The following is a 22563-nucleotide window of genomic DNA, read 5'->3' as shown; positions in this document are numbered from 1 at the left end:
TTGAGCCCAATATGTGTAAAAGAAAGGCTTAATTCATTGGCTATGGTTGCTTTCTTTTAAGGGTTTATTTGTTCTCTGTGCAGAATGATGGGGTGTAACGGAAGCCGCAAACAGATTGAGAGAGTAACTTCCACGTCAGTGTGCTTTGGCTCCGCCTCCTCCCGCAGAGAATGGGCTGTTCATTCAGAGAACTCTGTTCGTAAATGATTGTGCAAAGCGTACCTTACTCTACATGGGACCTTAGTTCCTTATTTTTTATTTGTTTGCGGTACGCGGGCCTCTCACTGCTGTGGCCTCTCCCATTGCGGAGCACAGGCTCCAGACGCGCAGGCTCAGCGGCCAGGGCTCACGGACCCAGCCACTCCGCGGCATGTGGGATCTTCCCGTGGAACCAGTGTCCCCTGCATCGGCAGGCCGACTCTCAACCACTGCACCACCAGGGAATCCCGGGACCTTAGTTCTTAAAGTTTGCTCTTTCTGTATTGTCTGTTTTTCTTAATAGTGAAGAATTCCTGGGTGGAAACATAATTTAAGAGAAACAGAGCTGGAAATAGGGAAGAACTGTTTTGTAAATGGAGAATTTTCAAATGATTTGTATTCCAAGGGGATTTTATGGGTTATGGGTTATTAATAACCTTCAATTCCCTTTCTCCTATTTCTGTTAGCTGTTACATCATTGAACTCTCTTAATGGGTGCATTATAGACACTGTACTGTGACACCCTAGAGTGGAGATCCTGTCGTCTTTGTATTCCCAGGATCTTCCTGTAAGAGACACACTCTCATGGTTGCAGGTGGTATTGAGGAAGTGTAACTTGGGCCAGAGTAGGTCATTGCTGGTTCCTAGTTCTCGGGAAAGTTTAAGTGGAAATAGGAGATTGGACACTTGATTATAAATGTAGCGAGTAGGGGCGGGACTGACATTTGCTGAGTAACTAGTATGTGCCAGGTAGTGTGGTAGATACATTGTCTACATTCTCCTTTTCAGTGCACCCCACAAGGTTTTATGTTACCAGTTTAATAAATTAGGGAAAGGGAGTACATAAGCTGAAGCAACCTCCCCCAAGTTATATGACCCCAAATGTTAAAGCTGGTGTTCATTCTGTCTGGCGTTCATGCCTGGATCTTTTTCGTGACCATCAGTACCACCTTTCTTATGGGAGTGGAACATACCATTCATTCATGTGAGGTCCCAATTCTGGGCATAAAAGCGTCCTTGGCGTTACCATATCATCATTTGGATTGCCTGATGAGTAAAGGAGGAGTGTGGAACTTGGTGCCTGGGTTTTTGTCTCAAGGAAGGGAGGTAATGTTACAAAGTAGGTGTGTAATTATAAAATATGTCCAGGAAATAATCTACATTGAGGCTTTTTGTGCTTTTCTTTTTGCCTTCATCAGATCTTTGCTATGATGTTCTTGTATTAATAAATTTAATACAAATTGGGTTCCTTTTTATCAGGATATGCTTTCTCTATGGATTCTGTCTACCCTAGTTGAAGTGCTTTCTATTAAAAGTGTGAAAATTCCGAAGTGGGATACAAAGAAGAATTATCACTCTTTAATTTTTATTCACGAGTCCTGAAAATTATATGTATTTCATATGTATATGTTATTTAGATTATAGAGCCACATCTACTCAAAATAGAAAATAAAGATCTATCCTTTTCTGTTTATTGTGAGAGGCATATCTAAAATCACATATTCACATAGATGTAATTTCCTGACTACCTGTGGCCTATATTTAAAAATACCTGAACATTAGTTTGCTTCTCTACAGAGAATGATGTGTGTGCCATGGAAATCCGTGTGTCTTTTCTCAGCAGTAAGATGTCTCATGCTGTACAGGTTCAGAAGAGATACTGTAGGTGTCACCTGTCACCTAGCAACAAGCTTACTGCTTTGTGTCTTTAGTGTCTCTTTTCATTTTAAGTCAAAATAGTTATGAAAATGTAGCGCTTAGATTTGCATTTATCTCCTGAAATATTTAGATTAACCTTCAAACATTTTTAGTTCCCAAGATAACTCACCACGACAGATGAAACAGAAATAACTTTCAACAAAAAAAGGCAACTTATATATCAGAAACCTTGGTACAGAGTAAGGCCAACATGGATCCTGTTATATAATATCTCAGACTGAAATGCACAGGCCTGCCTGTGAGTTCCCTAATCAGCTTTAAAAGTTGTGGTAACTGAATTGAATAGGTATATTACACCTTTATTACTTGGATTCTTTTTAAAATCAGCACTTGAAAACACAAGATCACAGCTAATGAAGTAGTGATTTGTAAAGTTGAATCCAGAAGACGGAATTCCAAATGGGATTGCTATACCGGCATCAGGATTCAATTATTTGAAACAGAGCGAACTAAATTACCTGTGGGCAGAGTGGTATATACCCTGACTAGTCAGATGTGTGTAAACACTTTAAAAATGTGTTTCTGTGTCTCTGCTTAAAGATACATAAAGGGATTATCAGAGGAACCAGCAACAAGTGTCCTTATGGGTCCTGAAGTATTTTGAATGTGTTAAACACTAGCCTTTAAAGATTGAGAACATAATAGATCATTTAGAATGTGATGAAGAGCCAGCAGCCTGTTACTAGAGGGTAATGTAATGCCTGTACTCTGAGGTAGTTATTCCGAGGTAACTCCTTATTCATTAAGGAGGATAGCATCCACTTTCATTCTGGCCAAGGTCATTTCTGTTATCCAGAATACTCTCTTTGAATTCTTACGGAAGCTGGCTGACCAAGTGGAAATTTTAGGGAAGAAAACAAGAGTTAGAAAGTGAAGAATTTGGACAATCATTCTCTATTGCTTATAGCTACTAAAGAGAGAAACAGGTGTAAGTAGAATTTCTCCAGACTATCCACTAAAAGAAAAACAAACCAGCATTTACCAGTGGTTCCAGGAAGCAATATTTTTGTTTAAAAGTAAATCTAAAATTCTTTCTAAAATACAATATGTTATGCCTTTTGTTATTTCTCATGTTTTTCATATTGCAATAAGTGACTAACTAACCCTTTGCTTTTCTTCACCTGACAATTGAGAATCATTTTTGGAGCCAGGAAAGTGAGGACCAAAACATGTGTGATGAGTTTTTTGATGAGGACAGTGCCCTTTAAAACTTCGGTACTTAGGGAAGATTTACTGGATAATTTCACAAACCTATTTGGCAGAGTTAAATAATCTTTTAATTAGAAAATTGATGAGATAATAACTGTTATTGGAAATGTGCCAATTTCCTATTTTATATCATGGTTTGGTTTTGATGGGGATTTGGGGACAACCCAAAGGTCCCTTAGCATGAATAAAATTGGAGCTTCATCTATTCTATCTTGTGGTCTCAATTTGGGGAAATTCTGTTGTTTTCCTGTTTAATATCTGTCCATTGATTAAAGAGTGATAATTCTTATGTGTGCTTACGTATATGTTAGTGCAGATTGTTGTATAGACATTACTTCAGTTAGGGTATATGGGGTAGGTAAAACAGGTATTATCCTTGCTTCTGTGGAGAAGGAAGTTGGGCCTCAGAGAGGTTGATTGAGGTTTTTAAGGTCACACAGCCAGTAGATGACAGAGGTGAAACCAGGGACAGGTCTTCTCAATCCTAAACTGTGTCTTCGTTTTCTGTGGGGTGGGTGCTACAGAGCAAAAGATGACCTTGAGTGCTCTTTGAACAGCTTCAATTGAATGGAAAACAGAAGTTAGCATTGTACCAAGCTGTCCCCAGGTTTAAAGCATACTGAGATGTACATTTAAATTATAGGTAGTTACAGAGATATATACAAAGAGCCGTCCACTAACATGTGGGACCAACTCAGGGGTTTTAAAAGGACCCCACCATTATCTGACTTGTTGCATAGGAAATTGACCTCTGATCATCATTGTCAAATGGATCTTAAAATGCTCATGTGCTCAACTCAGAGAACTACTTTCAGAACAAATATTATCATTAGGATACTTGGTAAATCCCCAAATGCTGTAGAAATGTGTGACATTGTGTTATGTATAGTTCACAAAATTTAATGTTTATTGTGGTCTGTAGCTTAATTGCATCAAAAAAATACAAATTATATAATTAAGGCCCTAGTTACTTGGTTAAGAAATATCCACACACTTGATATAAAGGGGAGTTTATTTTTCTTTTGTTTTTATCATCAGCTTCTCTTATTCATTTGACAAACCTTTATTTTATCTCCTAAAGTTTGCTGGGCAATGGGCTGTATATTGGATAATAGATGGTAATAGAACTAGGTTAGCAGGTACAGCTTCTTCTGGTGGGAATATAAATTGATGTAGTCTGTATAAAAAGCAATTTGGGGGCTTCCCTGGTGGTGCAGTGGTTGGGAGTCCGCCTGCCGATGCAGGGGACATGGGTTTGTGTCCCGGTCCGGGAAGATCCCACATGCCGCGGAGCGGCTGGGCCCGTGAGCCATGGCCGCTAAGCCTGTGCGTCCAGAGCCTGTGCTCCGCAATGGGAGAGGCCACAACAGTGAGAGGCCCACATACTGCAAAAAAAAAAAAAAAAAAAAAAGCAATTTGAGTAATATATTTTGAAAGAGTGAAAAAAGTTCATATTATTATGATCCAGTAATTCTACTTATATAACTATATTCTAAGGCAATTAAGGCAATTAAAGGTGCAGACAGGGCAGCTAAGTACAGTGGTGTAGGATGTGGATGCTTGGCTGAGGGGTGAGTCGTGGAAATCTACACTAGGCTTCCCTGGCCAGGCCCCACCTCCTGATTAGAGTCTGTCTGTGTCTTCCCAGAGAGGGCATCCTTTCTAGTTGTCCAAAGGCATCCTCCAGGCTAGCAGAGGTCTTTGTGTCCAAGATTTACGTAGAAGGGTGTGTGTTATCAGTAATAGTAAAAAATCATAAACTAGTAGACAAAAATGAGGGAGTAAATAATACTGTATCCCTACAATGGAGTATTATGAATTTAGGGAGAAGCATTAATAAGTGGAATGTCATGTAAAAATTCTCATGGTTTATTAAAGTGTAAAAAAAAAGTATAGAACCAGAATGTAGGATTGAAACCAGTTTTGAAGTACCTGGTACATTCTGCTGAGAAGTGGGAACTGATGGATTGAGATACATTTTGAAGAATAGAAAGGACAAGACGTATTTTGATAAGAACATGTTTTAGATGACTTTTTAGTTCTTTCAAGGGGTACCCTATTATGGTTTCATAATGTAAAGTAGAAGAATTATCCTCTGAACTTCAAGAGAATATTTCACCACTGTCATATTAAAATATTGTATTTATGTTCCATTGCTTCTTAGTGGCATTTCTAGTAGTGGTGAAAGCTGTACTACGTATTAAGGGATGTGTTTTGAGTCATAAGAGACATATCTATATCAATATAGACATAGAGGGAGAGATGGAAGGAGGGACGGAGGGAAGGGAGGAAGAGTCATTGACTTGACTGATCAACTGATTGGGTTAAAATTGGAATAAAATGAAAGACCACTTCATCTTACAGGCCAAGCCCATGGAACATGTACATTCTGGTACATTTCATTTAAGGCTTTATGAGTGAGTGAACTCTTTTTTCTGTTCAGATGTATGGAAACACATACAAAGGAGACCTGGCTGGATACTGCCTGTGTAGACATTGGCACAGAATGGGTGCTGCTAAGAACTCCAAGGCGTGTCCCCTCTTGAGTGTAATTCCAAATGAAAAAAAAAAAAAAAAAAAAAAGTCAACTCTGCCTAATAAGCTGGCTTAACTGAATGCCAAAGAAAATGTGCCTCATGAAATGGAAATTCTGAAGCAAGTTACATAATACTGAGAGAGAATAAATAGGAGGACTTTTAAGATCTCTCCAAATGGGGCAAATGGTGTATTGTAATCAGAACTCTCCAATCCAGCAATATTTAACTCTATTTGGTGAGATCCAAATGGTGTTGGGGATTTGGAAGCTTTTAGAAATCACATAAATATTTACTTGGTATTTGTTTAATTTTTAAGGAGTGACATATCTTAGATCAGTTTTTAAAAAGTTACTTGGGTATTGGGTAACATGGAGCCACCCAAAAGTATTCATGTTAGTTGCTCTGCACATTTGTATCAGCTATAAAGAGGGAAAACAGCATTTCTTTAACAATCTCTTAGTTGCTAAGAATAATAGAGCCAACTGCTCCAGCCGGAACATTTGTGACTTCTCTTTATTTTTTATTTTTTATTTTTTTTTGCCGTACGTGGGCCTCTCACTGTTGTGGCCTCTCCCGTTGCGGAGCACAGACTCCAGACGCGCAGGCTCAGTGGCCATGGCTCACGGGCCCAGCCGCTCCGCGGCATGTGGGATCTTCCCGGACCGGGGCACGAACCCACGTCCCCTCCATTGGCAGGTGGACTCTCAACCACTGCGCCATCAGGGCAGCCCTGTGACTTCTCTTTCTTATATTAAATTTCCTTCTAAAGCAGTTTCTGCCATTTTCTCCCCAGCCTTCTCTCCCTGTTGCATGCCTTTCTTTTTCTCCCCTCCTTCCCTTATCTTTATACAGATTTTCATATCTTGTGCCCAGGATCTGTCATAGTGTCATAGCTGGAGTTTCTGCCTCTGTTTCTTCATTTCTCCATTTTGCCCTTCACATGGCTGCTAAAGAGGAAGCAAAAACCAAAACTGTTCATCAGCTATTATTTTTATTGTGTCACTCCACTAATCAAGAGCTTCCAAAATTGCAGAATTAAGGTTTTCTTTTTCTTTCCTCCAGTGGAAGAATGTTACCAACATGTGGAGCTTTTTTCTCATTTTTTAAAATTGAAGTATAGTTGATGTACAATATTATATAAGTTACAGGTGTAGAATATAGTGATGCACAATTTTTAAAGGTTACAATCCATTTATAGTTATAACATATTGGCTATTTTCCCTGCGTTCTACAACATATCCTTGTAGCTTATTGTATACATAATAGTTTGTACCTCTTACTCCCCTACTCCTACGTTGCCTCTCCCTACTTCCCTCTCCCCACTGGTAACCACTAGTTTGTTCTCTTTATCTGCGAGTCTGCTTCTTTTTTCTTATCTTCACTAGGCTGTTGTATCATTTAGATTCCACATGTAAGTGATATCATACAGTCTTTCTCTGTGTGATTTATTTCACTTAGCATAATAGCCTCCAAGTCCATCCATGTTGTTACAAATGACAAAATTCCATTCTTTATGGCTGAGTAGTATTCCATTGTATATGTATACCACATCTTCTTTATCCATTCATCTGTTGTTGGACACTTAGGTTGCTTCCACATCTTAGCAATTGTAAATAATGCTGCTATGAACATTGGGGTTCATGTATCTTTTTGAATTAGTGTTTTTCTTTTTTTTTAGATATATATCCAAAAGTGGAATTACTGGGTCATATGGTAGTTCTATTTTTAGTTTTTTGGGGAACCTCCATGCTGTTTTCCACAGTGGCTGCACCAATTTACATTCCCACCAACAGTGTACGAGGGTTCCCTTTTCTCCACATCCTTGCCAACGTTTGTTATTTGTGTTCTTTTTGATGATAGTCATTCTGACAGGTGTGAGGTGATATTTCATTGTGGTTTTGATTTGCATTTCCCTGGTGATTAGCGATGTTGAGCATCTTTTTATGTGCCTGTTGGCCATCTGCATGTCCTCTTAGGAAAAATGTCTATTCAGATCTTCTGCCCATTTTTAAATTGGGTTATTTTTTGATGTTGAGTTGTATGAGCTGTTTATATATTTTGGATATTAACCCCTTATTGGTTCTAATTATTTGTTTTTTGTGTGTGTGCTTTTCTTGCAGGATCAATGTGACTCTGGAAACAAATGGATGAATGAATATCCATATGAAGAGGAAAACAATAAAGGTTGGTTAGTCAAACTGTATAATTGCATTAGCAGTCCTATTTTGAACATTAATTTTGGGCAGTTATTCTCATTAGAACACTTCTTTGTCTGACTGTGAGACAGAGGTCAATGGTTAGAGACATTCATCTATCTATAAAGTGTAATTTTTGTTTTAAACCCTTAAATATAAAAAAAATTATAAAGAGGCAACCCTTCTATGTGCAAGTCTAGCTGTCGTCAGTTTCCGGAACTGAAGCTGGTTTAAGAATCAACTTTCAGATGATAATTAAAAAATGGAAAACCACTTGATACAACTGATCACTGGGACAAAAAAAAAAAAGCCAGATTTTGTTTAATATATATCAATTCCTACCACAAGCATAATCCTAATCCTAGTGCTCTATGGCATATGATTGCTGTCAATGCTATCCTCTTTGCACCTGCAGTCTTGGCTTTCATCAAGGGCACAGGATGATTATGAAAGGCTTTTAACTTTGGTTTTTCACAGACAAATACTGGTGTAAATTACAGGGTAAAAAAATCCTGGGAATTTCAACAGTAATCAAGTGCTGGCTATCACTTTGTATTATTTATTTGAACTTTTTGTGTACTTCATACTGGTCATAATATAAACATCATAAATTAATACTAAGAAAATGACAATATGTTAAACCATTTGTATTTCATAAAGTCTAGTACAGAGGCATGTGCCTCGTAACTCTTTATATAGCTGCACAACACATACAGTTTCATATTTTCCTTCCCCCATTGCTCCTGCTACCTTCAAATAAATGTACATCATGTCTTTTTCTGCCAGCCCACCTTCACAGATACTTACAAATGATTTTCCAGATTATATCTTTCACTTGAAATTGCCTTCTTCCAATTCAGCATCCATTCATGATAAAAAATCTTAACAAGTTGGGCCTAGAAGGAACATATCTCAATATAATAAAGGCCATATGTGACAAGCCCACAGCTAATATACTCAATGGTGGAAGTACAAAAGCTTTTCCTCTAAGATCAAGAACAAGAGAAGAGTGTCCACTCTCACTGCTTCTATTCAACATAGTACTGGAAGTCCTAGCTAGAGCAATCATGTAAGAAAAAGAAAAGTTATCAGAATTGCAGAGGAAGATGTAAAATTGTCTTTATTTGCAGATGGCATGATTTTATATATAGAAAATTTTAAAGACTCAACCAAAAAAACTGATAGATATGATTAATGAATTCAGTAAAGTTGCAAGATACAAAATCAACATAACAAAAATCAGTAGCGTTTCTATATGCTAACAACAAAGTTTCTGAAAAAGGAATAAATTGATTCAATTTACAATAGCATTAAACACAGTAAAATACTTAGGAATAAATTTAAGGAGATGAAAAGGAATAAATTTTAGGAGATCTCTATGCTGAAAACTACAGGACATTGATGAAAGAAATTGAAGAAAACACAAATAAATGGAGAGGTACCTCATGTTCATGGATTGGAAGAATTAATATTGTTAAAATGTTAATATGACTGAAAGCCATCTATAGATTCAGTGCAATCCATATCAAGATTCCAATTATGTATTTTACAGAAGTAGGAAAAAACATTTCTAAAATTTATATGGAACCACAGACGACCTTGAATAGCCAAAGAAATCCTGAGAAACAAAAAATGGGAGATGTCGCATCACACTTTCTGCTTTCAAGCTATACTATAAAGTTATAGTCATCAAAACAGTATGGTACTGGTAGGAAAAAAAACCAACAAATAGACCAATGGAACAGAATCGAGAGCCCAGAAATAAACCCAAACATATATGGTCAACTAATATTTGACAAGGGAGCCAATAATACTCAATGGAGAAAAGACAGTCTCTTCAATGAATTGTACTGGGATAACTGGATATACATGTATGAAAGAATGAAATTGGACCCATATCTTACACCACTTACAAAACTTAAGTCAACATAGATTAAAGACTTAAATGTAAGACCTGATACCATGAAACTACTACAAGAAAGTACAGGAACAAAGCTTCTTGACATAGGTCTTGGTAATGATGTTTCGGATATGACACCTAAAGTATAAGCAACAAAATAAAAAATAAGTGGGACTACATCAAGCTAAAAAGTTTCTTCACAGCAAAGGACACCATCAACAAAATGAAAAGACAACCTACAGAATGGGAAAAAAATATTTTCAAACTGTGTATCTGATAAGGGGTTAATATCCCCAAATAGAAGGTGCTCGTACTACTCAATAGCAAAACCCCCCAAATAACTGAATAAAATAATGGTCCTAAGTCTGAATAGACATTTCTCCAAAGAAGATATCTGAAAGGCCAGAAACATAAAAAGATGCTCAATATCACTAGTCATCAGAGAAATGACATATCACCTCATGCTTTTTAGAATGGCCACAATTAAAAAGATAAGAGATAATGCTGACATGGATGTGGAGAAAAGGGAATCCTTGTGCACTGGATTGTGGGATTGTAAATTGGTACAGCCACTATGGAAAACATTATGGAAGATCCTCAAAAAATTAAAAACAGAACTACCATATGATCCAGCAGTTCCACTTCTGGGAGTATATCCAAAGGTAATGAAAACACTAACTTGAAGAGATACCTGTACCCCCATGATCATTGCAGCATTATTTATAGTAGCCAAGACATAGAAACAACCTGTCAACAGATGAAAAGATAAATAAGATGTGGTATATATACACAGTGGAGTATTATTCAGTCATAAAAAGTGAGGAACTCCTACCATTTGTGACAACGTGGATGGACCTTGAAGGCATTATACTAAGTGAAATAAAGACAAAGGCAAATACTGTATGATTTTACATGTATGTGGCATCTTAAAAAAAAAAAAGCCTTCCTTTTTTCCTTGATAAAATTTATCCTTTGTAGTATTTGTTTCTGGAAAGTTTTTAGCCCTCTAGAGGGAGTTTTGGTTCAGAGATGATATAAGGTAGATTTCTAGGTAATGTTCTTTTTTATGATCTCAGTATTACCTATATGGGTGCATTTACTTTGTGAGAATTAATTGTACTGTGTACTTATTTGTATATGGATTAATGGTGTGCTAGTAAACTGGCTCTAGGGCATGGGGTGGGGAGGCCTGATCTGTAATATTTGTCAATTCCCATTGTGTAAATATTCCCACTATGGCTGGTTTCAATGGTTTAACAAAGAGCTTGCAAGATTCCTTAAAATTTCACAATTGGCTCTCATGAGCTGGAGATGAGCTAGCTCCAGCAAACCATTGATAATTTCATGTATAATGTAACGTTAAACAATTTTCTATACTCCTTAAGACAAATAGGGCAAATGTAGTAAATTCAAATTTTCCTGACTCATCGCTGCGTAAACATGGAAACCTTCACTCATTATCATGCAGAAAGTACTTATCCCTTGTCTTATATATGATGTTGATCTTATATTTATGTTTTTCTTCATTTGTAATTAAATTTTTATGTTTGAGTGGATCAGTGTCAGCTTTGTAAGTTTATACATTTTGACAGTGTCATTGCTCTGTAACTAATTTTATGACAACTGAAGATTATCTCAAAGAGAATCTTTGTGTTAATACTTACTCTGAGGGTAGACTGAAAATATTATCTTGATTAAGTGTAATATATTATGTGTGATTCATTCTAAATGATCATGCCTCATAGCTCATAATTCATGAGTTCAGAAGTCTTTATAGAGGAAGGAGCAGTGAGTATTTCACTTAATGTGTTTGTCCCAATGAATTATGTTTTTCTTCTTGCTGTTCCTTATATTTCTCAATCTGTGTTTTCAGTTATAGATGCCTTAGAACAAAGAGTACATTGATGCTTGTTTTTAAACCTACTTGAATCAGGTGTTGTTAGTTTTAATAAGGTCTGATTCAGAGAGAAAATTGCAGTTTGGAAATTTATCTTTTCTATATTTCACATATATTCCCAAGGTCAGTTTTAAGATGACGTTTTTAAAGTGTCAGCAGTGGATGCAACATTGCCACTGTCTACATAATTGAAAAGGGATTTGAATATGGCTCTTAAAACTATTTTGTACATTTCCAGTTTGCCAGTGGTGATAAAATCTTGCCAAGAGCCACAGAATATCATGCTATGCCTTCCTGCTTCTGTTCTAATATATAAACAGCCTAAATAGCATTTGTAAAATTTCTTTTGTGACCATATCAATAGTCTTATTTTCAGGTGCTGTCTTCATCTCCTCTTTCAACCAGTCAGTCAATCAATTAATCAATAATATATAAATACAATATATAAATATATTTATATCAAAATATATGTGTGTGTATGTATTCACATTAAGTTCTTTACTCAGTTTTTAAGTTCTTTCTTTTACTCCATTTCATTGCACTTGAATTTGTCACTTTACCGTTTGCCATTAGATAACATTAAATTCTAAAAAGATTCCAGTTATCCATTATTTTCTATTCACGTATATCGGCCTAAAACCTTGTCTGTGTGCTCTTTAACATATTTTAGCAGTTGCTCTCATCGTGAATGTTTGTGGACCTGACTCCACAAACCTGGCTTTGCTCCATTGTTTTCCAGCCATTTCAGTATGTTTCCTAAGTGCTCTCAACAGCTGGTTTAGAGCAGGTGTCCAAAACATATGCATGCATATACATTAGTCCAGCTTATCAGAGTTCATGTTCAAACTTTTGCTCTGTGACTACCTCTGATGAACAGCTGCTTAAACCATTCAGCGTTAACAGTGGGTAAGTTTTCATTTTTTGGATTTGGAAAGCAAGAGGACAATAGCAGGCCTTTCTGGGAAAGCTTTAATTCCCTACAGAGAAAAAGCTTGCTTCATAGCGATGGGCATATATAGGGTGGTTACTGTAAATTTCTTTTCCATGAAGTTTCAAGGCTCTTTCTTCACACAAGGTAGAAAGACTGTAATAGCAACAATCCAGCCTTTCCTCCATTTTGAGCTAAGTAGGCATAGTTGTTGAGAAAGCCCCAGTTGATGTAAGTGAAATATATTGTCAGCGCTAGGCCACTGTACATTTATGTAGAGTAGCTGCCTGGGCAGTAAACATGGAATCACAAAAAGTCAAGTCTTCGCTCTGCAATTCTCTGCCTGTATGATCTTGGACAAGTGACTTCTTTCTGAATTTTAATTTTCTCAAGTGCCAAGTGGAACTAATAACACCTGTCCTACCTATTTCAAGAGTTGTTATGGGGTGAAAGAAAATATGACATATTTATGAAAGTAATTCAGAGCTGTAGAGTTCTAAAAGTGTGGGTCGTGCTTGCTACTATTATTTATACAGCATAAGACAGAGATTCATGACTTTGTTGTATGACGTCACATCACAAAGTCAAGTATTTTCAGAATTGGAAGTGCCCACAAAGGTCACTGATTCTAATCTGTGCTTGGTACATGGCTGTCTTTCCATAAGAGTTGGTTGGTTACTTTAGCGCTATATCTTGAGTACTCCTTGGAATTTCCTACTGCATGTGGCAGTTCATCCTGTTTCCAGGCATATCTAGTTATATTAAAAGTTATTCCTTTTATTGAGCCTAATCAGTAGATTTGATAATGATCCAAGCTTGTAGGTGTATAGCATATTTATTAAAATATAGTCCTGCATGAGGTCATTCTTCAGTCAAGTCCCATCACCCTTGGGTGTCTGATTTCTTAGACCTGGGATACGAGAACAAAATGATATACAGGGATTTGAGAAAGATTATGCAGTTATTGAAGTAGAATAATGGCTTTATTCTTTGAAAAGATGATGTATTGCTCATTTTAAAACATTAATGCATGCAAAGTCCCATCACCTCCCTGTCTCACACCTATTAGCATTTGGTGAGCATTATTTGCAGCATCTCTGTGTATGTATATACAAGTAAAGAGGGATGGTTTTACAAAAATAGGATCATATTTATACTTCGTATTTCTAATATAGAGTTATTTTTGTTTGCTTCTGATGTAATGGAAGAAATAGAAGCTGAGTTTAAACCAAAGGAATTTATTATTTTCAAGTTAACGTCCTTTCACCAAAGTGATGTTATCATTTGAGAGTTAAGAGAAAAAGAAAATAAAAAACTTTGAGTTCTGATAATTCTGTGGGTTTTTTTAATGACTGAATTTAACTTCAAATAACATCTTTTGACTTTTTGCTATGAAAGATGGGTAAATTAATGACATTTCTAACTCTTTTCCCTCTTCTTGTTTTACTATCTTCTTAAAACTTAGGTTACTAACATTTATTTTCTGATTGTTCACTGTAATTATCAAAGCCAATTAGTATTCTTATTTTTCTCAGAAATATGGAAACACTACTTTACTGTCATCTGGTATTTGGTGTCACTGTGAAGGCTGAAGCAAACTGGTCTTTGCACTTGTTCTTGTCTTGCTTTTTGTTCAGATGTCCATGGACTATTTTTAGTAAGCTAGAAGTTCAGTAACTTCATCAGTTTTGCTTCTTGGTTTTTATCATTCTGTATCAGTTTTTCTTGGATCCTGCCATTCAACTCTGAGAAGTAGACTCTGTTTTTATGTCTTCAGATTTAAATATTATATTTAAGGTGTCTTTTCTATTTGTTCTCTTGTTTAGTAACCCTGAAGATAGGTATAATGTTTCTCCTTGGTTTTTTGTATCTGTGGTCTTCACCTTTAACGTTTTTATTTCACTTAATTGTGCTTTCCCATTCAACATTTTTTCTTACTATCTTTTCAGTCAAATTCTTTGTTACTTTTTAGTTCCTGGAGTTAATTATCATCTCTGTAGTATTTCATAACTCTGTCTACTTACTTTCATCTGTTTCACATATCCTGTATTTTATCATTTGAGCCCTGTACTTTCCTGAATATTATTTTCTTTTAAAGCAAGACCCTTTTGTTTGAACTATTATTATTTTTGAGTCTGTGAAGTGGTGCTATTTATCCAAATTCTTCATCTGTTTCCTTGGGTAATTCTTCCTGTGGTGTTTGTTCTTCACTGGCCTCTTGCTTACCTTTCTCTCTGGCTTTTAATATTTGCTGCTTTCATGCACAGTTCCCTTGTGGCCTCTCTCTGGTTTTTACCCATCTTTGAATGGGGCCGGTAGTTTCCAGTATGGCAGGTAGTATTGTGGACAGGGGCACCAACAGTTTTGGGCATGTGCTAGATGAGTCCAAATCTTTGTCTTGCGTTTCTTATTTCAGATACTCTAAATAAGGGTGTTACTTCCAGAGTCCTTCCTCAATTGCCCTTGTACAGCAGAGCCTCTGGAGACAAAGGCTCTGTACTTCTGGCACTTCAGTGACCCCCTGGATGATGGAGCTAGACTCTAGAAAATGCTGCATCTGTGTGTTTGCTCTCTTAGCACCACTTTCTCTGCTTTCACTGGATAGGCCTTTCATCGCTGTGATTTTCACTTTTAGGAAATTGCTCCAGGTCTGAGGAGGTATGTATCCGCTCCCCGAGGACTCTGAGATTTCACAGTCTTTGATGAGTATGTTTTGATTGGCAGTCTGAGTTTCTGACTGTTTTTACTTTCACTTAAGATGGAGTTTTTCTCTGTTTTTTTTTTTTTTTTTTTTTTTTTCTAAATTGGCTTTAAAAGTTGTCAGTGAGTTTTAAAGGAAGGGTATAAAAATGCCTTAACATCACCATTTTTAATAGGTGGTATTTAGGTACATATAAGGGACCCATGGAGACTGTTGAACTTGCTGACGTGTTTAAGAGCTTGGCTCTATGTGCAGGCCTCCTGGCTTTCAATCCCAGCAGGGCTTCACCTGCTTCTGTAGCTCATTGTCACACCAGTGCTATGTAGATGATGATGATGATGATGGTAATGTCTCGTCCATACAGTTGTCATGAAAGTTAAGTGAGTAAAATGCTGAAGCGTTCACATATTGTCTGGTAGTTACTAAGTGCTCGTTGACATGGCCATTTCATTATTTTAATTCATGTTAATTATGTCCATTTGGCTTTAGGAAAATTTGCTGTTCAGGCCAGTAATTGTATCTATATTGTTTCCTTGGACTGAGGGTACTGCTGGAACATACCTGCATACCAGGGGGTACCGGGCCTCTGACTTGATATGTCAGCTTCCAGTTGCAGGATCTGACTGGGGACTTGTAAGTTGTTGCTCTGTATTGATAAGAAATAGATACCTCTGGCTTTCTCTTGGAGGAAATAAAATCCTTGCACTCACTGGAGATACTCTAGTGGTTGGTACACATGCTATTCATTTCCCTCACAGAATGTTGACAGCTTATTTTGTATTAGGCTGGGTTCTCCAGAGAAACAGAACTAATAGGATATATATATATATGCATACACACATATATATGTGTGTGTATATATACATATATATATAATATATGTAATTTATTGTAAAAGTTGGCTCATGTGATTATGGAGACTGAGAAGTCTCATGATCTGCCATCTGTAAGCTGGAGACCTGGGAAACCCAGTGGTGTAGTTCCAGTCCAAGTCCAAAGGCCTGAGAACCAGGGGAGCTGGTGGTGTGAATCCAAGGCCAGGAGAAGTCCAGTGTCCCAGCTTTAGCAGGTAAGAAAGGACTCATCCTCCCTTTCTCCACTTTTTGTTATATTCAGACCCTCAACAGATTTGACGATGGCCACCCACACTGGGGAGGGCCATCTGCTTTCCTGAGTCCACTGATTCAAATGCCAATCTCATCTAGAAACACCCTCCCAGGCACACTCAGAAATAATGTTTAATGTGGGCACCCTGTGGCCCAGTCAAGTTGATACATTCAATTAATCATGACACCTATGCTGTAGTCTGATTGAATCTAGTAATCATATACTTAGAGTATGTTATTTGTTAGACACAGGCCTCCAAAGCCAAATTATATTTAGACCCTGTTTTCAAGACTCCATCATCTCAGGGACAGGCAAATGAGTTACTACTATTTGATATGATTAGTGCTACAATATATGTAATGAAACCTAGGGAGCTGGTGCTGGCTTCACTTGTGAAGTGACCTTTGACCTGGGCCTTGAATGATGGTGTCACATTTTCTGGAAGAAATAGGAGTAAAAGTCACAATTTTTTTGTTCAAAAAAAATTCTAAGTAAACACAAAAGTATATTTTCTTTCTCTTGGGCACAAAAGTGCCCTGCAAATTTTCCTTTTGGAGTTAAGGATAAATGTAATATTCAGTGATACCATTAAATATTTCAGCTAAAATCTGTTGAGGCTCGTTTATGTGTCCAAATGATTTTCTCTTTGCTTCCCCCTCTGTCTCTCTCCCCTTTTATGTCTCCCTCTCTCTCTCTGTCTCACATGCTCTGGTGTGCTTTTGTGTTCTCTCTCTCTCTCTCTCTCTTTCTCTCTCATTTTCATTCTCTGGCCCTTTGATTATAGTGGATCTTCAGCTAAGCTTTATGTTATCCTATTTAGAGTACATTACCAAAGTAGTTTATATGATGTGTTTTACTAGAAGTTTTCAGGAGTGATCATAAAAATGATATGAGCATCTTTTAAAGATAACCATTTTAGTTAACCAGTTTTGATTTAATGAGAACATCAGAGTATTAAAGCAACGTAGTGATTGATGATTAAAAACATTTGTTGAAATATAATATCTATCTGGTTAATTTTGTTATTATCAACATCTGTGCATTAAAAAAAAATATTGTAACCTCTTTCCCCTCTCTCCAGTTGATGTTAGCTGAGGATTAATCTCTTACTGTTCTCCAAAGAGACTTTTGTTTAATAAAATCATGAATAATTATTGACTCAACAATGAGTATGATTCTTTATCTTATAGTTTAGTCCTTAGTATACCTTAAGTCCTATTGGAAGTAAAACTCACAAGTATTCCAATTTAAGAATCAGTTGGTTATTCATATTCAACATGCTTTTCTTCCTGGAGCTAGGGTTGGCTCAGAGGAACAGAACCATGGGAGTGGTAGAGAATATGGAATTTAGTATCAGGATTTGACCTCATCCGATTTTAGGAGCTAGTTAGGCAAGTTCGGTGTGGTTGTTGCTTCTGTATTTTGGGTGCTAGGCCTGAAGTCAGCAGGGCACGCAGTCAGGAAGAGAGGGTGACAGGAGGTGCTGGAGAGCAGGGATGAACGGAAGCCGTGAGGGTGAGCTGAGTCCACACAGACGCCTCACTGCTCACCAGCCTCCAACCTCGAGGATGCTGCGAATGGCAGGGGAAGCTGGCGCCTTCTCTGAGTCAGAAGTATCTCGTGTGAGAGTCAGAGAAGCTGATGGAGATTTTGTGGGCTCGTTCCACGCCTGAGCCAGCATGGTGTGCAAGCACAGAGTGACAGCGGGTATGGGCTGCACCCGCCCCTGAGCCCTGCATTGATCTTCTGAGTGTGGTGAGAACATGAGGGCTGCTGCACTTCTGCCTTCTGAGTCTCACCACGGTGTCCCTTATAACCCAGGAGCTGTGGAACCCTGCAGGGAAGACAGTGCTGGGCAATGCAGATGGAGCTCAGCTGAGCTGTGACAGTTCATACCCAGCACTGAGTCCCACGTTGCCTATTCTCCCCATTTTCCTGCTAGAGTCTTCCCTCCACCTGAGTATTGTATGTCATACTTTTTCTTTTCTTTTTTTTTTTTTTTTTGGCGGTACGCGGGCCTCTCACTGCTGTGGCCTCTCCCGTTGCGGAGCGCAGGCACCGGACGTGCAGGCTCAGCGGCCATGGCTCACGGGCCCAGCCGCTCCGCGGCATGTGGGATCTTCCCGGACCGGGGCACGAACCCGTGTCCCCTGCTTCGGCAGGCGGACTCTCAACCACTGCGCCACCAGGGAGGCCCCGTCATACCTTTTCTGATCCATGCCCTCTTTCCTTGATCCTTCCGTTCCTGTCTGAGGACCAGAAGCGCTGCCTTTGCGACCCAGGCTTGTAGTGGAGATGATGTCCCACACAGAGAAGTCTCACCTGCTCTGGACAACCACCTGCCTGGCTTCACTGTTTTTGAGCTCTGCTCATCTCTTGAGGAACGGCAGGATCGTTTGTGGCCTCATGTGGTACTTGACTAGTTTTTGGTGCCAGTAGTAGCTGAGATCACTCTGCTCCCTGGATTTTGACTGTCCGTCTATAATGTAGTAGAACGGTCAGGCTCAGGCCAGGGCCGTGTGGCCATGGGGAGCGTTGAGAGCATAGGAAGATCAAACATAGCACGAGAAGAGGGGAGATTCTGATTTTATGCATGGTGGAAATAGGTGGGTCATCTGGTTGTTAGGGGCTTATCCAGCTAGTAAAGTTCAGAGTAAAATTATGAGCAAGAATGAGATTGAGAGATTATATCCAGAGTAAGAATGAATGATGCCAGGGCCAGCGAACATTAGAGGTGAGGTTGACAGGCTGTAACTGAACGGGATCGCCGGAGAGCAGCTAACGAGGAGGCGTGTGTTAATTCACACTGGGTTCCGGACAGGAGGCGCTAATACTGGAGGGGAGGATTGGGGGGGCGGGCGTTAGAGGGCAAAGGGCAACACCAGCGGGACTGCCGAAGTCGGAGCATGCTGGCACCAAGAAAGGTGAGGCCTGTGCAACAGGCTGGAAGGGTAAGTGGCTCGTTATCTCACAAGTCGACTCTCCTGTGCTGGGAGGTTGGTTTCCCGGAGGTCAGTGTTGAGCCCCAGTGATACAGGAAATCCTGTATGATGGGCCTTCCTGGAACAGAGGTAAAGGAGAGCATTTGGAGAGGTGGGTGAGGGTAGACAGGGAGAGGGTATTAGCCCTTTACTGGGTTCGAGGGGAAGAAGAAGAAAAGCTTTTGAAGGTAACCTGCCTTCAGTTCCCAGAATTCCATGCATAACCCCAGAAAGGACTTGACTCCGATTTGTGATTTAGAGTAAATTCAGAAATAGCATTCTAATCAGATAGAGAGTAAGAACAATTAGGTTGCTAAAAAAAAAAAAGTTCAGATACTGGTAGAATATACCAGTTTATATTTTTACATTTACGTTTGTGTGTGTGTGTGTGTGTGTGTGTGTGTGTGTATGTGTGTGGAAAAGAAAGAGAGAGGTTGATTGATTCTAGTTTATGGGTAATGCTTGCTAGATTTTTCTGAGTTTTAATGACTTTTTAAATTTAATTACTCCATTCCTTTTAAATTGAATTGCAGATCGAATTCACAGTCCTTAAACACCAGGATCACATGAATTGAAACACTTTACCTGGTTATTCCCTTTGTGGACTCAGTTCTTTCCAGTGGTGACTACTTCTCATGGAGATGAATGTCGCCAACCTATAGATATGAAGGACAGAGTATCTTATTTATGCTTGTAAACTCTTCTCTCCTCCAGAATATGCTCATTCTAAAAAGGAGAAAATGATGGAAGTAGGTGGGTGTCTGGCTTCTGGCTAGATATGTTATTTCCATCCGTGACAACCTTTATCATTCTCTGAGATCCTGAGGGACTTGTGTAGGGTTGCACTGCAGTTAGTAGAGAGGCATACATTTAATCTTTGTTTCGTAACATTTATTTGTACATCATTTCTAAAAGTGCCATTTAGAAAGGCCCCAGTAGAGAAGTAATTGTGGGGGTGCTACTTGTGATGATATTTATGTGGGAGGAGGAGAGGCTGAGTGATTACAGGTAGAGGAGAGTAAGCAGAATTTATTGTTTTAAGCAACTAAATGACTTCCATTTATAATGTCTTCTGGTTCTACTCTAGGACATTTATGCATCTGAAATGCTTGCTTGTTTAACTAGGTAATCATTGTATCCCCACCTCACTTCTTTTTTTTTTTTTTTGCGGTACGCGGGCCTCTCACTGTTGTGGCCTTTCCTGTTGCGGAGCACAGGCTCCGGATGCACAGGCTCAGCGGCCATGGCTCATGGGCCCAGCCACTCTGCGGCATGTGGGATCCTCCTGGACCGGGGCACGAACCCGTGTCCCCTGCATCGGCAGGCGGACTCTCAACCACTGCGCCACCAGGGAAGCCCCCCACCTCACTTCTTAATTCTCCTCATAGAGTTTGAAGAAAACTGAGTTATCAGATATTCAGAGGTGGCGCGGGCATGCAGTTTGGCAATTTCCCAGCCCACTTCTGGCCAGCTTGGTGTAAATAATCAAGGGGCGGCAAAGAGAGAAAAGGCCAAGAGATTTCTGTGTTGCAACCCAGTATGAATTGAGGTCTCTTCCCCGGTTCTAATCAATTATGCAACAGCATTTATTTTTTGTTCTGCCAGAAACAATATACATTGTTGTAATGTAAGAATTTAATTACAGTGGAGAAGTCTCTAGTGCTTTTTGAATGAGAAATTAAGTCTCCATCTTACTTTGCCTCTAACTGTGAAACAGATACTACTAAAGCCCCAGCAGAAACTGCTGGTAACGTTAGTTGCTCTTTCCATGTTGAAATATGTTGACCGGGTGAGAGGGGAGACTAAATGGGACCAGTGGGTTAGCGGATTGTTATTCTTTTTATGTTGGCTCAGTCTTTTCAGTAGTTCAGGATGCAGGGTCTGTGCTTCAAAGGGATGATGTTATTCCTGCCCTCAAGAGCAGCTTCTTTCCAGACTCACAGATGCAGAGAATAAATTAGTGCTTACCAGTCGGCAGGGGGGGGCAGTACAGGGATGGGGGAGTGGGAGGTACAAACGATTGGATGTAAGATAGGCCCAAGGATGTACTTACAACATGAGGAATATAGTCAATATTTTATAATAACTGTAAATGGAAAGTAACCTTTAAAATTATATAAAAATTTTAAAAATTAAAAAATAAAAATAAATTAAAAAAAGAATAGCTGTTTTCTAGATTTTTCTTCTCAAGCAATGTTGAAAATTTCAAACATATATCTTAGAAATGTAGAAATTTGGAGTTGGATGTTTCTATAAGAAATATCTCATTCAAGTGGATTAATGTAAATAGGAGGAAAAAAATCAATAAAAATGAAGCAACTTGCTCAAGGTTACATAGCCCAGTATAGAGGGGTAGGTTTGGGAGAAAGGAAGGCATAAAGGGAACGTGGTTACTTGTAGTTCACAGATTTTTAAAACCCAGTTTAAGCAAGCAGGTTTAACTTTTGTCTATTTTTGATTTTAAAGCAAAATGGATGGATATCTTTTTAATGGACGTTTGAATAAACAGATGGGTGGAGGATGAATGAGGACAAAAGAAAGAGAATGAGAAAGAAAATGAGTCTGATCTCTCACTTTTTCCTTCTTTGAAAAAAGTGTTAAAGAATGTCATCATGTGATCATGTGTAATGGAAGAGGGACAAAGATGAGGCCCTGAAGAGTTGGCAAATGGGTCACACAAAACCTGAAACACTGAAAATTTATTAAGGTTGACTCTTCCAGTAAGTGGAAAAGTGGTTGAGGGAAAAGGTCTCGTTTACAGGAGCTAACTATGTGGAAAATGGCAAGGCAGGATTTTCCTAAACAGTTACCCTACACAACTATGCTGATGACATGGCAAAAATATTCTGAATTTACTGCTCAGACTATGGTTAAACAAAATAACAAATATGAAGAGGGTACTTTCCTATACTAAATATTTATGATTGTTAGTCTATGCATCTGTGATAGCCCCCAAATTTTATATTAATGCATCTAGCAGCATGATTTTTTTTTTAAATGGATGATATCCTTTTTTTTTTTTTTTTTTAGTTTGGTAAGTTGAGTGTTCTGAGGATTTCCCCTCTACTCTTCTTCTTATGCTTTGGTGTCGCAAATTAAATTTTGATTCTTAAAATAATTGCTTGTGTTGTATGATGACTATGTAGTCTTAACAAAGCAAATTCTAGCTAACAGTCATTTTATTTCAGAAT

At 38.4% G+C, this 22563-nt stretch overlaps 1 protein-coding gene across 3 annotated transcripts in view; it reads left to right on the top strand.

Annotated features, from left to right (window-relative positions):
• KLF12 (KLF transcription factor 12) overlaps window positions 1–22563 on the top strand; it is a 461550-nt gene that overhangs the window by 136525 nt on the left and 302462 nt on the right. For all 3 annotated transcript variants that reach the window (XM_082601894.1, XM_082601896.1, XM_082601895.1), the window contains one exon: window positions 7784–7847. In XM_082601894.1, the coding sequence (XP_082458020.1) occupies window positions 7815–7847 (33 nt within the window). In that variant the 5' untranslated portion in view covers window positions 7784–7814. The remainder of the gene's footprint in view (window positions 1–7783; window positions 7848–22563) is intronic.

This window comes from Mesoplodon mirus (assembly GCF_964341445.2).
Source record: "Mesoplodon mirus genome assembly, chromosome: 17".
NCBI lineage: Eukaryota > Metazoa > Chordata > Mammalia > Artiodactyla > Ziphiidae > Mesoplodon > Mesoplodon mirus.
The sequence above is the reverse complement of the archived record's forward strand: the minus strand, read 5'-3'. Positions and strand labels throughout refer to the sequence as shown.